The sequence below is a fragment of the Somniosus microcephalus genome, chromosome 1 (assembly GCF_052327205.1).
Source record: "Somniosus microcephalus isolate GS21.2 chromosome 1, FLI_Smic_1.0, whole genome shotgun sequence".
Lineage (NCBI taxonomy): Eukaryota > Metazoa > Chordata > Chondrichthyes > Squaliformes > Somniosidae > Somniosus > Somniosus microcephalus.
The window spans coordinates 2544850-2560419 of NC_140987.1; the positions used below are offsets into that span (position 1 = coordinate 2544850).

Genomic DNA, 15570 nt, shown 5'->3' on the forward strand with positions numbered 1-15570 from the left:
CTCATTCCCCAGCACCAGATCCAGCAATGCCTCCTTCCTCGTTGGGCAAAGAACATATTGGTCATGGAAATTCTCCTGAACACATTTCAGAAATTCCTCCCCCTCCTTTCCCTTTACCCTAGCATTATCCCGATCGATATTTGGGTAATTAAAGTCCCCCAATATCACCACTCTATAACTCTTGCATATCTCTGCAATTTCCCTGCAGTTTTGCTCCTCTACCTCCCTCTCACTATTTGGAGGCCTATAGAATACCCCAATAGTGTGATCATACCCTTTTTGCTCCTCAACTCTAACCAAATGGATTCTGTCCTTGTCCCTTCAAGAACATCCTCCCTTTCTAACACTACAATGTCTTCCTTAATCAGCACTGCCAGTCCACCTCCCTTTTTTCCTTCCCTATCTTTTCTGAACACCTTGTACCCTTGAATATTAAGTGCCCAGTCCTCACCGTTTTTAAGCCACATTTCCATTATTGCCACATCATATTGCCACACGGCTAATTGTGCTTGTAGCTCACCAACCTTATTCACCACACTGTGTGCGTTTACGTGCATGCACTGTAAACCCATTTTTGAATTTTTCGTAGTCTTTCTTAGTCTGCTCCTATCTAATAGGGTACTACTACCGCCTCTAGTACTATCTTCTCTAGTACTATCCAACACACTCGCTCGTTCATGCACCTTATTCCTCTTTTCTACTCCTATATGCTGGTGTCCATCCCCCTGCCAAGCTAGTTTAAACCCTCCCCAGCAGCACTAACAAACCTCCCTGCGAGAATATTGGTCCCGGCTCTGTTGAGGTGTAACCCGTCCAGCTTGTACAGGTCCCACCTTCCCTGGAAACGGTCCCAATGTCTCAGGAATCTAAAGCCCTCCCTCCTGCAGCATCTCTCCAGCCACGCATTCATCTGTTCTATCCTCCTATTCCTGTACTCACTAGCACGTGGCACCGGGAGTAATCTGGAGATTACTACCTTTTTGAGGTCCTGCTTTTTAATCTCTCTCCTAGCTCCCTAAACTCTGCCTGCAGGACCTCATCCCTCTTTCTGCCTATGTCGTTGGTACCGATATGGACAACGACCTCTGGCTGTTCACCCTCCCCCCTCAGAGTGTCCTGCAGCCGCTCAGTGACATCCTTGACCCTGGCACCAGGGAGGCAACATAACATCCTGGAATCACATCTATGGCCGCAAATCATACGAAAATCATGGACAAATAATTGACAGCCAGCACTGATTTGTTAAAGACAAATCATGTTTAACTAACTTGGTTTAGTTTTTTAATGAATTAACAGAGAGGGTTGATGTGTATATGAACTTTCAAAAAGGTGAATGATGAAGTACCACATAATGGACTTGTTAGCAAAATTAAAGGGACCGTGGCAGCATGAATACAAAATTGGCTAAGAGACTGAAAGCAGATAGAGGTGAATGGTTGTTTTTCAGACTGGAGGGAAGTATACAGTGGTGTCCCCCAGGGGTCGGTATTAGGACCACTGCTCCTTTTGATATATATTAATGACCTGGACTTGGTTATACAGGGCATAATTTCAAAGTTTGCAGATGACACAAAACTTGGAAATGTAGTAAACAGTGAGAATAGTTACAGTCTTCAGGAGGATATAGACAGACCGGTGAAATGGGCAGACACGTGGCAAATGCAATTTAATGCAGAGAAGTGTGTGATGAGAGGCAATATAAATTAAATGGTAAAATTTAAAACGGGGTGCTGGAACACAACTTTCTGGGGGTTCACACACAAATCTTTGAAGGTAGCAGGACAATCTGTTTTATAAAAGCAGACAGGATTCTTGGCTTTATAACTCGAGGCATAAAGTACAACAGCTAGGAAGTTACACTAAACCTTTTATAAATCACTGGTTAGGCCCCAACTGGAGTATTGTGTTCAATTCTGGGCACCACACTTTAGGAAGGATGTCAAGGCCTTAGAGAGGGTGCAAAGGAAATGTACTAGAATGGCACCAGAGACGAGGGACTTCAGTTATGTGGAGAGACTGGAGAAGCTGGAATTGTTCTCCTTAGAGCAGAGAAGGTTAAGAGGAAATTTAATAAAGTGGTTCATAATATTGAGGGGTTTTACTGGAGTAAATAGGGAGAAACGGTTTCCACTGGCAGGAGGGTCAATAACCAGAGGACACAGATTTCAGATTGTCAAAAAATCCAGGGAGGAAATGAGAGATTATTTTACGCAGCAAATTATTACTAACCCTTCCTGAAAGGGTGGTGGGAGCAGATTCAATATTAACTTTCAAAAGGGAATTGGATAAATACTTGAAGGGAGAAAACGTGCAGTGCTATGGGGAAAGGGCAGGGAATGGGACTAGTGGATAGCTGAATGGCCGCCTTCTGGGCTATATCATTCTATGAAGTTCTTTAAGTAGCAGCCGTAGATTTAAATATATTGTAACCCTGTGTCGTATATAGAAATGTGGATATTTTAATTAGTTTGTCCCCTAATTGTCTTCATGTTTGAGTGGGATGAGAGATGCTGATCGTTGTACACTCTGCTTTTTCCCAGATGAAAGCAGTAGCAGGGATGAAGATGTCATACCAGCTTCAACAGTCCATCCACTCTGATATAAGGGAGTTAATCCGTGGCTTCAGGCAGGAGGAGAGTGTGACTGCTTTGTGTTCACATCTCTTCAGCATGATCCGAGGAAACCGACAACATCGACGCGTCTTCCTCATCGCCTTACTCAACCTATTCGATGACAGTGCGGTGAGTCAACAACAGAGGGTTCTTCAACACTGTCCACAAGGTTTTCACCAAATCTTATATTGCCTCATCGTGAAAGCTCAGGCTGCAAGCACGTTTGGCACCTGTTGAACTCCAAACTGGCTAGAAGCCCTCAAAGACCCACCAGCTCTTCTGCTACTTGGCTTTACAGCCCAACTAGGTGGAGGGTGAACTAATAAGGAAGCACGACTGGAGCAACCGTAAGCAGGGTCTTCCAATTCTTTGGAGGAAGGTTAGGCTCTCTGCCCAGCCTATTGCTCTGGCTGATTCTGACCTGCCATAGCGGTGGCCTGGAGCTGTTTTACTGATTCCACTTGTTGGTCCCTCTGATCCGTGGAATCTGCCTGTAGTGATCACTAGCTATAGTGCTTAAATAAATGGGTTTTGGCAAGTTTTATGTTCACACTCTATTTTCCATTGGTTACTCTGATCAGTATAACTCAGTTGCTCTCGGTTCTGTGCTGGATCCTCCCATGTCTTTCCTTCCCTCTGCCACTACCTGTTGTTTGATGCTGTGAGCAGCACTGTGAACAGACAGGAGTGACTCCCCTCACCGGATCGGCTGCCAAGAATGTTAATGCTGCTCAGCACTGTGGTGTACATATACTGATCAGTCAGTTCCAGTGATCATTCTGGCTCAGACCAGAGAATCAGTAACCAGATCGTACTGTGGTAATGTAGGAAGGGGAAAGCTGACCTGGGCGTCCAGAGTCCATCTTGCCTATGGAATGGGCACAGTGGTTGTACGGAATTTGAACTTTGGTCATAGGATAGAGTTTATTGGTGGTCAGAATCTAGCCACAATTGTCATAGTGGCTCACATCTGTATCTTGTATTGTTTATTTTTGAGTAAAGCATGGGGAAGAATGTTAAATCTACCTTCAGTATGGTCTTCCTCATTCTTCAAAAGTTACCTGCAAAGCTCAAGCATCATCCCTCCCTATGTGACATAGAAACATAGAAGATAGGAGCAGGAGTAGGCCATTCGGCCCCTCAAGCCTGCTCCGCCATTCAATGCGATCATGGCTGATCATCCAAATTCAGTACCCGGTCCCTGCTTTTTCCCCATACCCCTTGATCCCTTTAGCCTTAAGAAATATATCTAACTCCTTCTTGAATATATTTAATGAATTGGCCTCCACTGCCTTCTGTGCCATCTGCTGTCAGCTGCTTCAAAGAGCTGTGTAGCAGATCCCAAGCCAGGCTTCCTTTGCAGTGTGCTGGAGGATGTAAAGTTTTAAAAGTAGTCATAGAGTTTTACAGCTCAGAAAGAGGCCCTTCGGCCCATCGTGTCTGCGCCGCCCATCCATCCCTGTCCAGTCTAATCCCATTTTCCAGCATTTGGTCCATAGCCTTGTATGCAATGGCATTTCAAGTGCTCATCCAAATGCTTCTTGAATGTTGTGAGGGTTCCTGCCTCTACCACCCTTTCAGGCAGTGAGTTCCAGATTCCAACCACCCTCTGGGTGAAAAAGTTCCTCCTCAAATCCCCTCTAAATCTCCTGCCCCTTACCCTGAATCTATGCCCCCTTGTTATTGACCCCCCTACTAAGGGGAAAAGTTCCTCTTTATCTACCCTATCTATGCCCCTCATCATTTTGTACACCTCAATCAGGTCCCCCCTCAGCCTTCTTTGCTCCAAGGAAAACAACCCCAGCCTGTTTAGTCTTTCTTCATAGCTGAGGCGCTCCATCCCAGGTAACATCCTGGTGAATCTTCTCTGCACCCTCTCCAAAGCAATCACATCCTTCCTATAGTGAGGCGACCAGAACTGCACACAGTACTCCAGCTGTGGCCTCACCAGCGTTTTGTACAGCTCCATCATAACCTCCCTGCTCTTATATTCTATGCCTCGGCTAATGAAGGCAAGTATCCCATATGCCTTTTTAACCACCTTATCTACCTGTTCCGCTGCCTTCAGAGATCTATGTACATGTACACCAAGGTCCCTCTGACCCTCTGTACTTCCTAGGGTCCTACCACTCATTGTGTATTCCCTTGCCTTATTTGTCCGTCCAAAATGCATCACCTCGCACTTTTCAGGGTTAAATTCCATTTGCCACTTTTCCGCCCATCTGACCAACCCGTTTATATCGTCCTGTAGCCTGAGGCTTTCCTCCTCGCAATTTACCACCCCACCAATTTTCGTGTCATCTGCGAACTTACTGATCATACCTTTTACATTCTCATCCAAATCATTTATGTAGATCACAAACAACAAGGGACCCAGCACCGATCCCTGAGGTACCCCACTGGACACAGGCTTCCAGTCACAAAAGCATCCTTCGATCATCACCCTCTGCCTCCTGCCACTCAGCCAGTTTAGGATCCAACGCGCCAAGGCACCCTGGATCCCATGGGCTCTTACCTTCTTGACCAGTCTCCTATGCGGGACTTTGTCAAAAGCTTTACTGAAGTCCATGTAAACCACATCCACAGCATTTCCCTCATCCACCCCCCTAGTCACCCCCTCAAAAAATTCAATCAGATTTGTCAGACATGATTTACCCTTGACAAAGCCATGCTGACTATCCCCGATTAATCCTTGCCTCTCCAAGTGGAGACTAATTTTGTCCCTCAGAATTTTTTCCAATAATTTCCCTACCACAGATGTTAGGCTCACTGGCCTGTAATTCCCTGGTTTATCCCTGCTACCCTTCTTGTATAATGGTACTACATTAGCTGTTCTCCAGTCCTCTGGTACATCCCTTGTGGCCAGAGAGGTTCTGAAAATTTGTGTCAGAGCCCCTGCAATCTCCTCCTTTGCCTCCCACAGCAGTGTCCCTTTCACTTCTCCCATTGTACCAACTGCCCATTCTGTATGTAGAGGTCGCGCTACATTCGCAGAATATTGAAGTCCATTCTGACGTTGGGTAATCTCGCACTCCGCCGGTTAGTTTAATAAAAGATTGCTAATACTGGAAAAGGAAATTGGGGGCAGGAGACGCACAGAATTACCCAAAAGCTGAAATGGCAATTTGAACCTGTTCGAACTTTGTTTTCCTCCTGTATAGAAAACCGAGGTGAACATCCTGCTGTACATAGCGGACAACTTGGCCTGTTTCCCTTTCCAGACGCAGGAGGAGCCTCTGTTTATAATGCACCACATTGACATCACGCTTTCAGTATCTGGAAGTAATCTGCTGCAGTCCTTCAGGGAGGTAAGTGTGAATTTGGGGTCTATCAATCACAGCTCAACAGAGCAAGACCAAAAATCAAAATGATGTCCAGGTTGGGTGCACATGATGAGCTGGAGGTACAGTGCAGCAGCCTTCTTCAAAGCTGCAGCGGGGCTGATACCAGTACTTGATGAGAAACTGCCTCGTGTTAATTTCATTCTGTTCACTAGACTACATTCAGTGATACTGTCTGGAATAGTGAGCAGGGTGGGACTCCATTTTAAAGGAGATATTTGACAGCTTACTTTTTAAACTGACTGTCATTTCAGTCTCTGTTGAAAGAAGCAGCACCGAAGGAAAAGAGACCCTCGAGCTCAGAAGACAGTGAGAGTGAGGATGAGGTGCAGCGGCCCCGCAGATCTAGAAGACGTGTTAACTCTGACTCGAGTGATGACGAGGATGATGATCTGGAAGATGTGCTCTCTCGGTTGCCTCCAGACTCAACCCCTCTCATGGAGTTTGTGAATGCCTCTCAGGGAATCCTGTTGCTGTTGGTCCTGAAGCAGCATTTGAAGAACCTGTACGGCTTCTCAGACAGGTACGAGGTGGAGCTTTAAAACTGAACACTCTGCACAGTTCTCAACGGTCAAACCCTTCCTCTATCTTTCTGTGTCTGTTCACTCAGCCGACTTTCAAATCTTCCTGTTTACTTACCAGAGAGATTTGGTAACTTGATTTTCTAAACAGGTAACATTGATTCGATCATTCCATACAACATCCCCAAGGATCCTGCCCCAATCGGTGCCAGGAGGTTTAGGAGAGTCCTGCATTCATATGGACAGGAGAAGGCCATTCAGCCCCTCGAACCTGTTCTTCCATTCAGTGGAATCATGGCTGATCTGTACAACAACTTGTATTTATATAGCGCTTTTAATGCAGTAAAATGTCCCAAGGTGCTTCACAGGAGTATTATAAGACAAAATATTTGACACCGAGCCATATGAGAAATTAGGGCAGGTGACCAAAAGCTTGGTCAAAGAGGTAGGTTTTTAAGGAGCATCTTAAAGGAGGAAAGAGAGGCGGAGAGGTTTAGGCAGGGAATTCCGGAGCCGAAGGCCGCTGAAGGCACGGCCACCAATGGTTGAGTGATTATAATCAGGGATGCTGAAGAGGCCGGAATTAGAGGAGCGCAGATATCTCGGGGTGGGGGGGGGTGGGGTTGTGGGGCTGGAGGAGATTACAGAGACAGGGAGGGGCGAGGCCATGGAAGGATTTGAAAATAAGGATGAGAATTTTAAAATCGAGGAGTTGCTTAACCGGGAGCCAATGTAGGTCAAGTGAGCACAGGGATGATAGGTACATGGGACCTGGTGTGAGTTAGGACACAGGCTGCAAAGTTTTGGATGACCTCAAATTTACGTAGGGCAGAACGTGGGAGGCCGGCCATGAGTGCATTAGAATAGTCAAGTCTAGAGGTAACAAAGGCATGGATGAGGGTTTCAGCAGCGGATGAGCTGAGGCGGGGTCGGAGTCGGGCGGTGTTACGGAGGTGGAAGTAGGCGGTCTTGGTTATGCCACGGATATGTGGTTGGAAGCTCATTTTAGAGTCAAATATGACACCAAAGTTGCAAACAGTGTGCTTCAGCCTCAGACAGATGCTATTACATTACTCACCCACCTACCTCTTACCTTTGAGGCCAAATGAGTCCACTCAGGAGGTCCTTATTAATAAATTCTTGGATATTTCCACGATTCCTGTTGTCCACACATGCTTTACAATGTTTTTCCACTGTCCAGAACAGTGCGCATTGACCTTGCTTCCATTACTATAGAGCCGATCTAGAGTGAGGCCAAAAACCTATCGTAGGCTTAAAAGTCCTTATATTGACATAATGAATCATATTTTGCTCCAATACATTTATCTCCATTTCAAACGCCTTCGTAGTCTGTAACCTCAGTCCTCCACTACCTTTCTCATCCATCATCTGTAACCTCAGTCCTCCACTACCTTTCTCATCCATCACCTGTAACCTCAGTCCTCCACTACCTTTCTCATCCATCACCTGTAACCTCAGTCCTCCACTACCTTTCTCATCCATCACCTGTAACCTCGGTCCTCCACTACCTTTCTCATCCATCACCTGTAACCTCGGTCCTCCACTACCTTTCTCATCCATCATCTGTAACCTCAGTCCTCCACTACCTTTCTCATCGATCATCTGTAACCTCGGTCCTCCACTACCTTTCTCATCCATCACCTGTAACCTCGGTCCTCCACTACCTTTCTCATCCATCACCTGTAACCTCGGTCCTCCACTACCTTTCTCATCCATCACCTGTAACCTCAGTCCTCCACTACCTTTCTCATCCATCACCTGTAACCTCGGTCCTCCAATACCTTTCTCATCGATCATCTGTAACCTCAGTCCTCCACTACCTTTCTCATCCATCACCTGTAACCTCGGTCCTCCACTACCTTTCTCATCGATCATCTGTAACCTCAGTCCTCCACTACCTTTCTCATCCATCACCTGTAACCTCAGTCCTCCACTACCTTTCTCATCCATCACCTGTAACCTCAGTCCTCCACTACCTTTCTCATCCATCACCTGTAACCTCGGTCCTCCACTACCTTTCTCATCCATCATCTGTAACCTCAGTCCTCCACTACCTTTCTCATCCATCACCGGTAACCTCAGTCCTCCACTACCTTTCTCATCCATCACCTGTAACCTCGGTCCTCCACTACCTTTCTCATCGATCATCTGTAACCTCGGTCCTCCACTACCTTTCTCATCCATCACCTGTAACCTCGGTCCTCCACTACCTTTCTCATCCATCACCTGTAACCTCAGTCCTCCACTACCTTTCTCATCCATCATCTGTAACCTCAGTCCTCCACTACCTTTCTCATCCATCACCTGTAACCTCAGTCCTCCACTACCTTTCTCATCCATCACCTGTAACCTCAGTCCTCCACTACCTTTCTCATCCATCACCTGTAACCTCGGTCCTCCACTACCTTTCTCATCCATCACCTGTAACCTCGGTCCTCCACTACCTTTCTCATCCATCATCTGTAACCTCGGTCCTCCACTACCTTTCTCATCCATCATCTGTAACCTCAGTCCTCCACTACCTTTCTCATCCATCACCTGTAACCTCGGTCCTCCACTACCTTTCTCATCCATCACCTGTAACCTCGGTCCTCCACTACCTTTCTCATCCATCACCTGCAAGGGAGAGGGATTTAAATTCTTGAGGCATTGGAACCAGTTCTTGGGGAGGAGTGACCTGTACCAAGGGGACGGTCTACACCTGAGCTGTGAGGGAGCCGATGTCCTCGGGGTAATATTTTCTAGGGCGGTTCGGGAGGATTTAAACTAATTTGGCAGGGGGATGGGAACCTAGATAGTGGAAAAGAGGGAAGTCATATGAAGTCAGAAATAGATGGTAGAAAGGTGAGAAGCAATAAGCAAAGGAGAGAAACACAAAGGGCCAAACTAATTCATAATGAGAGTGTGAAAAAAGCAAGCCTGAAGGCTTTGTATCTTAATGCTAGAAGCATTAGGAACAAGGTGGATGAATTAGTTGTGGAAATAGAGGTAAACAAGTATGATTTGATTGGGATTACAGAAACGTGGCTGCAGGGTGGGCAAGGCTGGGAACTTAACATCCAGGGATATACAATATTTAGGAAGGATCGGCAAAAAGGTAGGGGAGGTGGGGTAGCATTGCTGGTAAAGGAGGGGATTAATGCAATGGAAAGGAAGGATATTAACTCGGATGAAACGGAATCTGTATGGGTAGAAATGAGAAATAGCAAGGGGAGGAAAACGTTAGTGGGTGTGATATATAGGCCTCCAAATAGTAATATGGAGGTGAGGGAAGGCATAAAAAGGGAAATTAGAGAAGCGTGCGATAAGAGCACAGCTGTCATCATGGGTGACTTTAATTTACATATTGATTGGACTACCCAAATTAGTAAAAATTCTGAGGAGGAGGAATTCCTGGAATGTTTTCGGGACGGTTATCTGGACCAATATGTCGAGGAGCCGACTCGAGATCAGGCCATTTTAGACTGGGTATTGTGCAATGAGAAGGGACTTATCAACAATCTTCTTGTACGAGGCCCCTTGGGTCAGAGCGATCATAATATGATCGAGCTCTCAGTCGAGATGGAGAGTGAGGAAATTGAATCAGAGACTAAGGTCCAGAACTTAAATAAAGGGAATTACGAGGGTATGAGACGGGAATTGGGTAAGATTGATTGGGTGGTGTTTCTGGGGGGATTGACAGTGGATAGACAATGGCAAGCATTCAAAGATAGAATGGAAGAATTCCAGAACATGTTTATACCGGTTTGGCATAAAAATAAACCTAAAAAGGTGGCTCAACCGTGGATAACGAGGGAAATTAGGGACAGCATAAAATCAAAAAAAAGGGCATATCAACTGGCAAAAAGAAGCACCAGACCGGAAGATTGGGGGCAGTACAGGATACAGCAAAAGAGGACAAAGGGATTAATCAGGAAGGGGAAAATAGAATACGAAAGTAAACTTGCAGCAAACATAAAGACAGACTGCAAAAGCTTTTATCGGTATATCAGGAGGAAAAGACTGGTAAAATCCCAAGTCGGTCCCTTGCAGTCCGATTCGGGAGAATATATAATGGAGAATAAGGAAATGGCAGACCAATTAAACTCATACTTTGGTTCTGTATTCACAAAGGAGGACACAAATAACCTCCCAGGAATATCGGCAAACATAGGGACTAATGAGAGGGAGGAGCTGACAGAAATTAGTATCTCTAGGGATATGGTGTTGGGTAAGTTGAGGGGACTGAAGGCCGACAAATCCCCGGGGCCTGATAAACTACATCCTAGGGTACTTAAGGAGGTGGCCCTGGAGATAGCAGATGCTCTAAGGATCATCTTCCGGAACTCCATTGACTCGGGAACAGTACCCGTGGATTGGAGGGTAGCTAATGTTACCCCAATACTTAAAAAGGGGGGTAGAGAGAAAGCAGGGAATTATAGACCAGTAAGCCTTACATCGGTTGTGGGCAAAATGCTAGAGTCCATTATTAAGGATAAAATAGCGGAGCACTTGACAAATGGGGAAAGGATCGGACAGAGTCAACATGGATTTACAAAGGGTAAATCGTGTTTGACTAATCTGCTGGAATTTTTTGAGGAAGTAACTGGTAAAATAGATGGGGGAGAGCCAGTGGATGTGGTGTACCTTGACTTCCAGAAAGCCTTCGATAAGGTTCCACACAAAAGATTATCATGCAAAATTAAGGCTCATGGGATTGGGGGCAAAGTATTAACGTGGATAGAGAACTGGCTGGCGGATAGAAAACAGAGAGTTGGAATAAACGGCTCGTTTTCGGAGTGGCAGGCAGTGACCAGCGGGGTGCCGCAAGGATCTGTCCTGGGACCCCAGCTGTTCACAATATATATAAATGATCTGGATCAGGGAATTGGATGCAATATTTCCAAATTCGCTGACGACACTAAACTAGGAGGAGGGGTGGGCTCTGATGAGGATGTCAGGAGGCTACAGTGCGATTTGGACAGGTTGGGAGAATGGGCGGATACGTGGCAGATGCACTATAATGTGGATAAATGCGAGGTTATCCACTTTGGGGGTAAAAACAGGAGGGTAGATTATTATCTAAATGGCAATAGATTGGGAGATGGGGAAGTGCAGAGGGACCTGGGTGTTCTTGTGCACCAGTCACTGAAGGAGAGCATGCAGGTGCAACAGGCGATTAAGAAGGCAAATGGTATGTTGGCCTTCATATCAAGGGGGTTCGAGTATAGGAATAGGGATACCTTACTACAGCTGTACAAGGTGCTGGTGAGACCGCATCTGGAGTATTGTGTACAGTTTTGGTCGCCCCATCTGCGGAAGGATGTTCTTGCCATGGAAAGAGTGCAGCGGCGATTCACCAGGCTGATGCCTGGAATGGCGGGAATGACCTACGAGGAGAGATTGAATAGTTTGGGCTTGTACTCACTGGAGTTTAGAAGATTGAGAGGGGATCTCATCGAAACATATAAAATTATGGCAGGCCTGGACAGGCTGAATTCAGAGAGAATGTTTCCAATGGCAGGGGAGCACAGAACCAGGGGCCACAGTCTAAAAATAGCGGGCAAATCATTTAAAACAGAGATGAGGAAGAATTTCTTCACTCAAAGAGTGGTGAGCCTGTGGAATTCCCTGCCACAGAGGGCTGTGAAGGCTAATTCAATAAATATTTTCAAGAGAGAATTGGATATATTTCTGAAGGCTAAGGGGATTAAGGGTTACGGAGAAAAGGCGGGGACGGGGTACTGAACTGGTAAGATCAGCTAAGATCTCAGAGGAAGATCAGCCATGATCTCATTGAATGGCGGAGCAGGCTCGAAGGGCCGAATGGCCTACTCCTGTTCCTATCTCTATGTTTCTATGTAACCTCAGTCCTCCACTACCTTTCTCATCCATCACCTGTAACCTCGGTCCTCCACTACCTTTCTCATCGATCATCTGTAACCTCAGTCCTCCACTACCTTTCTCATCCATCACCTGTAACCTCGGTCCTCCACTACCTTTCTCATCGATCATCTGTAACCTCAGTCCTCCACTACCTTTCTCATCCATCACCTGTAACCTCGGTCCTCCACTACCTTTCTCATCCATCACCTGTAACCTCAGTCCTCCACTACCTTTCTCATCCATCATCTGTAACCTCGGTCCTCCACTACCTTTCTCATCCATCACCTGTAACCTCGGTACTCCACTACCTTTCTCATCCATCACCTGTAACCTCAGTCCTCCACTACCTTTCTCATCCATCATCTGTAACCTCAGTCCTCCACTACCTTTCTCATCCATCACCTGTAACCTCAGTCCTCCACTACCTTTCTCATCCATCATCTGTAACCTCAGTCCTCCACTACCTTTCTCATCCATCACCTGTAACCTCGGTCCTCCACTACCTTTCTCATCCATCACCTGTAACCTCAGTCCTCCACTACCTTTCTCATCCATCATCTGTAACCTCAGTCCTCCACTACCTTTCTCATCCATCATCTGTAACCTCGGTCCTCCACTACCTTTCTCATCCATCATCTGTAACCTCGGTCCTCCACTACCTTTCTCATCCATCACCTGTAACCTCGGTCCTCCACTACCTTTCTCATCGATCACCTGTAACCTCAGTCCTCCACTACCTTTCTCATCGATCACCTGTAACCTCGGCCCTCCACTACCTTTCTCATCCATCACCTGTAACCTCGGTCCTCCACTACCTTTCTCATCCATCACCTGTAACCTCGGTCCTCCACTACCTTTCTCATCCATCACCTGTAACCTCGGCCCTCCACTACCTTTCTCAGCGATCATCTGTAACCTCGGTCCTCCACTACCTTTCTCATCCATCACCTGTAACCTCGGTCCTCCACTACCTTTCTCATCCATCATCTGTAACCTCGGTCCTCCACTACCTTTCTCATCCATCATCTGTAACCTCGGTCCTCCACTACCTTTCTCATCCATCACCTGTAACCTCGGTCCTCCACTACCTTTCTCATCCATCACCTGTAACCTCGGTCCTCCACTACCTTTCTCATCCATCACCTGTAACCTCGGTCCTCCACTACCTTTCTCATCCATCATCTGTAACCTCGGTCCTCCACTACCTTTCTCATTCATCACCTGTAACCTCAGTCCTCCACTACCTTTCTCATTCATCACCTGTAACCTCGGTCCTCCACTACCTTTCTCATCCATCACCTGTAACCTCAGTCCTCCACTACCTTTCTCATCCATCACCTGTAACCTCAGTCCTCCACTACCTTTCTCATCCATCACCTGTAACCTCAGCCCTCCACTACCTTTCTCATCGATCATCTGTAACCTCGGTCCTCCACTACCTTTCTCATCCATCACCTGTAACCTCGGTCCTCCACTACCTTTCTCATCCATCATCTGTAACCTCGGTCCTCCACTACCTTTCTCATCCATCACCTGTAACCTCGGTCCTCCACTACCTTTCTCACCCATCACCTGTAACCTCAGTCCTCCACTACTTTTCTCATCCATCACCTGTAACCTCGGTCCTCCACTACCTTTCTCATCCATCACCTGTAACCTCAGTCCTCCACTACCTTTCTCACCCATCACCTGTAACCTCAGTCCTCCACTACCTTTCTCATCCATCACCTGTAACCTCGGTCCTCCACTACCTTTCTCATCCATCATCTGTAACCTCAGTCCTCCACTACCTTTCTCATCCATCACCTGTAACCTCGGTCCTCCACTACCTTTCTCATCCATCACCTGTAACCTCGGTCCTCCACTACCTTTCTCATCCATCACCTGTAACCTCGGTCCTCCACTACCTTTCTCATCCATCATCTGTAACCTCGGTCCTCCACTACCTTTCTCATCCATCATCTGTAACCTCGGTCCTCCACTACCTTTCTCATCCATCACCTGTAACCTCGGTCCTCCACTACCTTTCTCATCCATCACCTGTAACCTCGGTCCTCCACTACCTTTCTCATCCATCACCTGTAACCTCGGTCCTCCACTACCTTTCTCATCCATCACCTGTAACCTCGGTCTTCCACTACCTTTCTCATCCATCACCTGTAACCTCAGTCCTCCACTACCTTTCTCATCCATCACCTGTAACCTCGGTCCTCCAGTACCTTTCTCGTAGGGAGGGACGAGGCCATGGCGGAATTTGAAAACAAGGATGAGAATTTAAAAATCAAGGCGTTACCGGACCGGGAGCCAATGTAGGTCAGCGAGCACAGGGGTGATGGGTGAACAGGACTTGGTGCCAGTTCGGGTAGAAGCAGCCGAGTTTTGGATATGTACGCAAGGTGGGAGGCCAGCCAGGAGTGCATGGAATATGAGAGTCTGGAGGTAAGAAAAGCCTGGATGAGGGTTTCAGCAGCAGATGAGCTGACAAAGGGGTGGAGGCGGGCAATATTATGGAGGTGGAAGTAGGCGGTCTTGGTGATGGCGAGGATATGGGGTCGGAAGCTCAGCTCGGTCAAATAGGACGGTGAGGTTGCGAACAGTCTGGTTCAGCCTGAGACGGTGGCCGGGGAGGTGGTTTGGAATCGGTGGCTCAGGGCCTAAGACAATGGCTTCGGTCTTCCCAATGTTTAATTGGAAGAAATTTCTGTTCATCCAGGACTGCATATTGGACATGCAGTCTGACAACAGTGGTGGGGTCGAGAGAGGTGGTGGTGATTAATCTGATCAGATTCACTTAGTTCAATCAGTGCAACTTAACTTTATGTAATGATACAAAATAAAGAAAATGCCACGCTACCCCCACAGCGCCCCCCCCCCCCCCCCCCCAATCTTACTTGTGAAATGAGAGCTCCTAACTGGTCTACAGCATTTTTGATTTTCTGAGCCTGTCTTAGCGAAGTTTCTCTCCGCTTCTTCTACCCAAAACCTGACCTCACCTTTGAGTCTTTGTTTACTACTTTCCTGTCCCCACAGGAATTTGGGGCTTGGTTTCTGAACCGCCCCTGGACTAGTAAGTAAGGTACAATAGTAGTGGCAGTGATTATAGGGTTAAAGGGGATGGGGGGGAACCATTGAGTGCTGAGAGTATAATGTTGAGAAATAGCTAGGTGCCAGCAAGTTTACAACGGTGGTCATAATTCAGGGCCGAGCAGA

The 15570-nt window shown here is 46.8% G+C and overlaps 1 protein-coding gene across 1 annotated transcript in view; it reads left to right on the forward strand.

Annotated features, from left to right (window-relative positions):
- LOC147123888 (nipped-B-like protein) overlaps positions 1–15570 on the forward strand; it is an 832420-nt gene that overhangs the window by 790479 nt on the left and 26371 nt on the right. Inside the window, 3 exon segments of the mRNA XM_085963154.1 lie at positions 2541–2741; positions 5774–5920; positions 6208–6476. Coding sequence (XP_085819280.1) covers positions 2541–2741; positions 5774–5920; positions 6208–6476 — 617 coding nt within the window.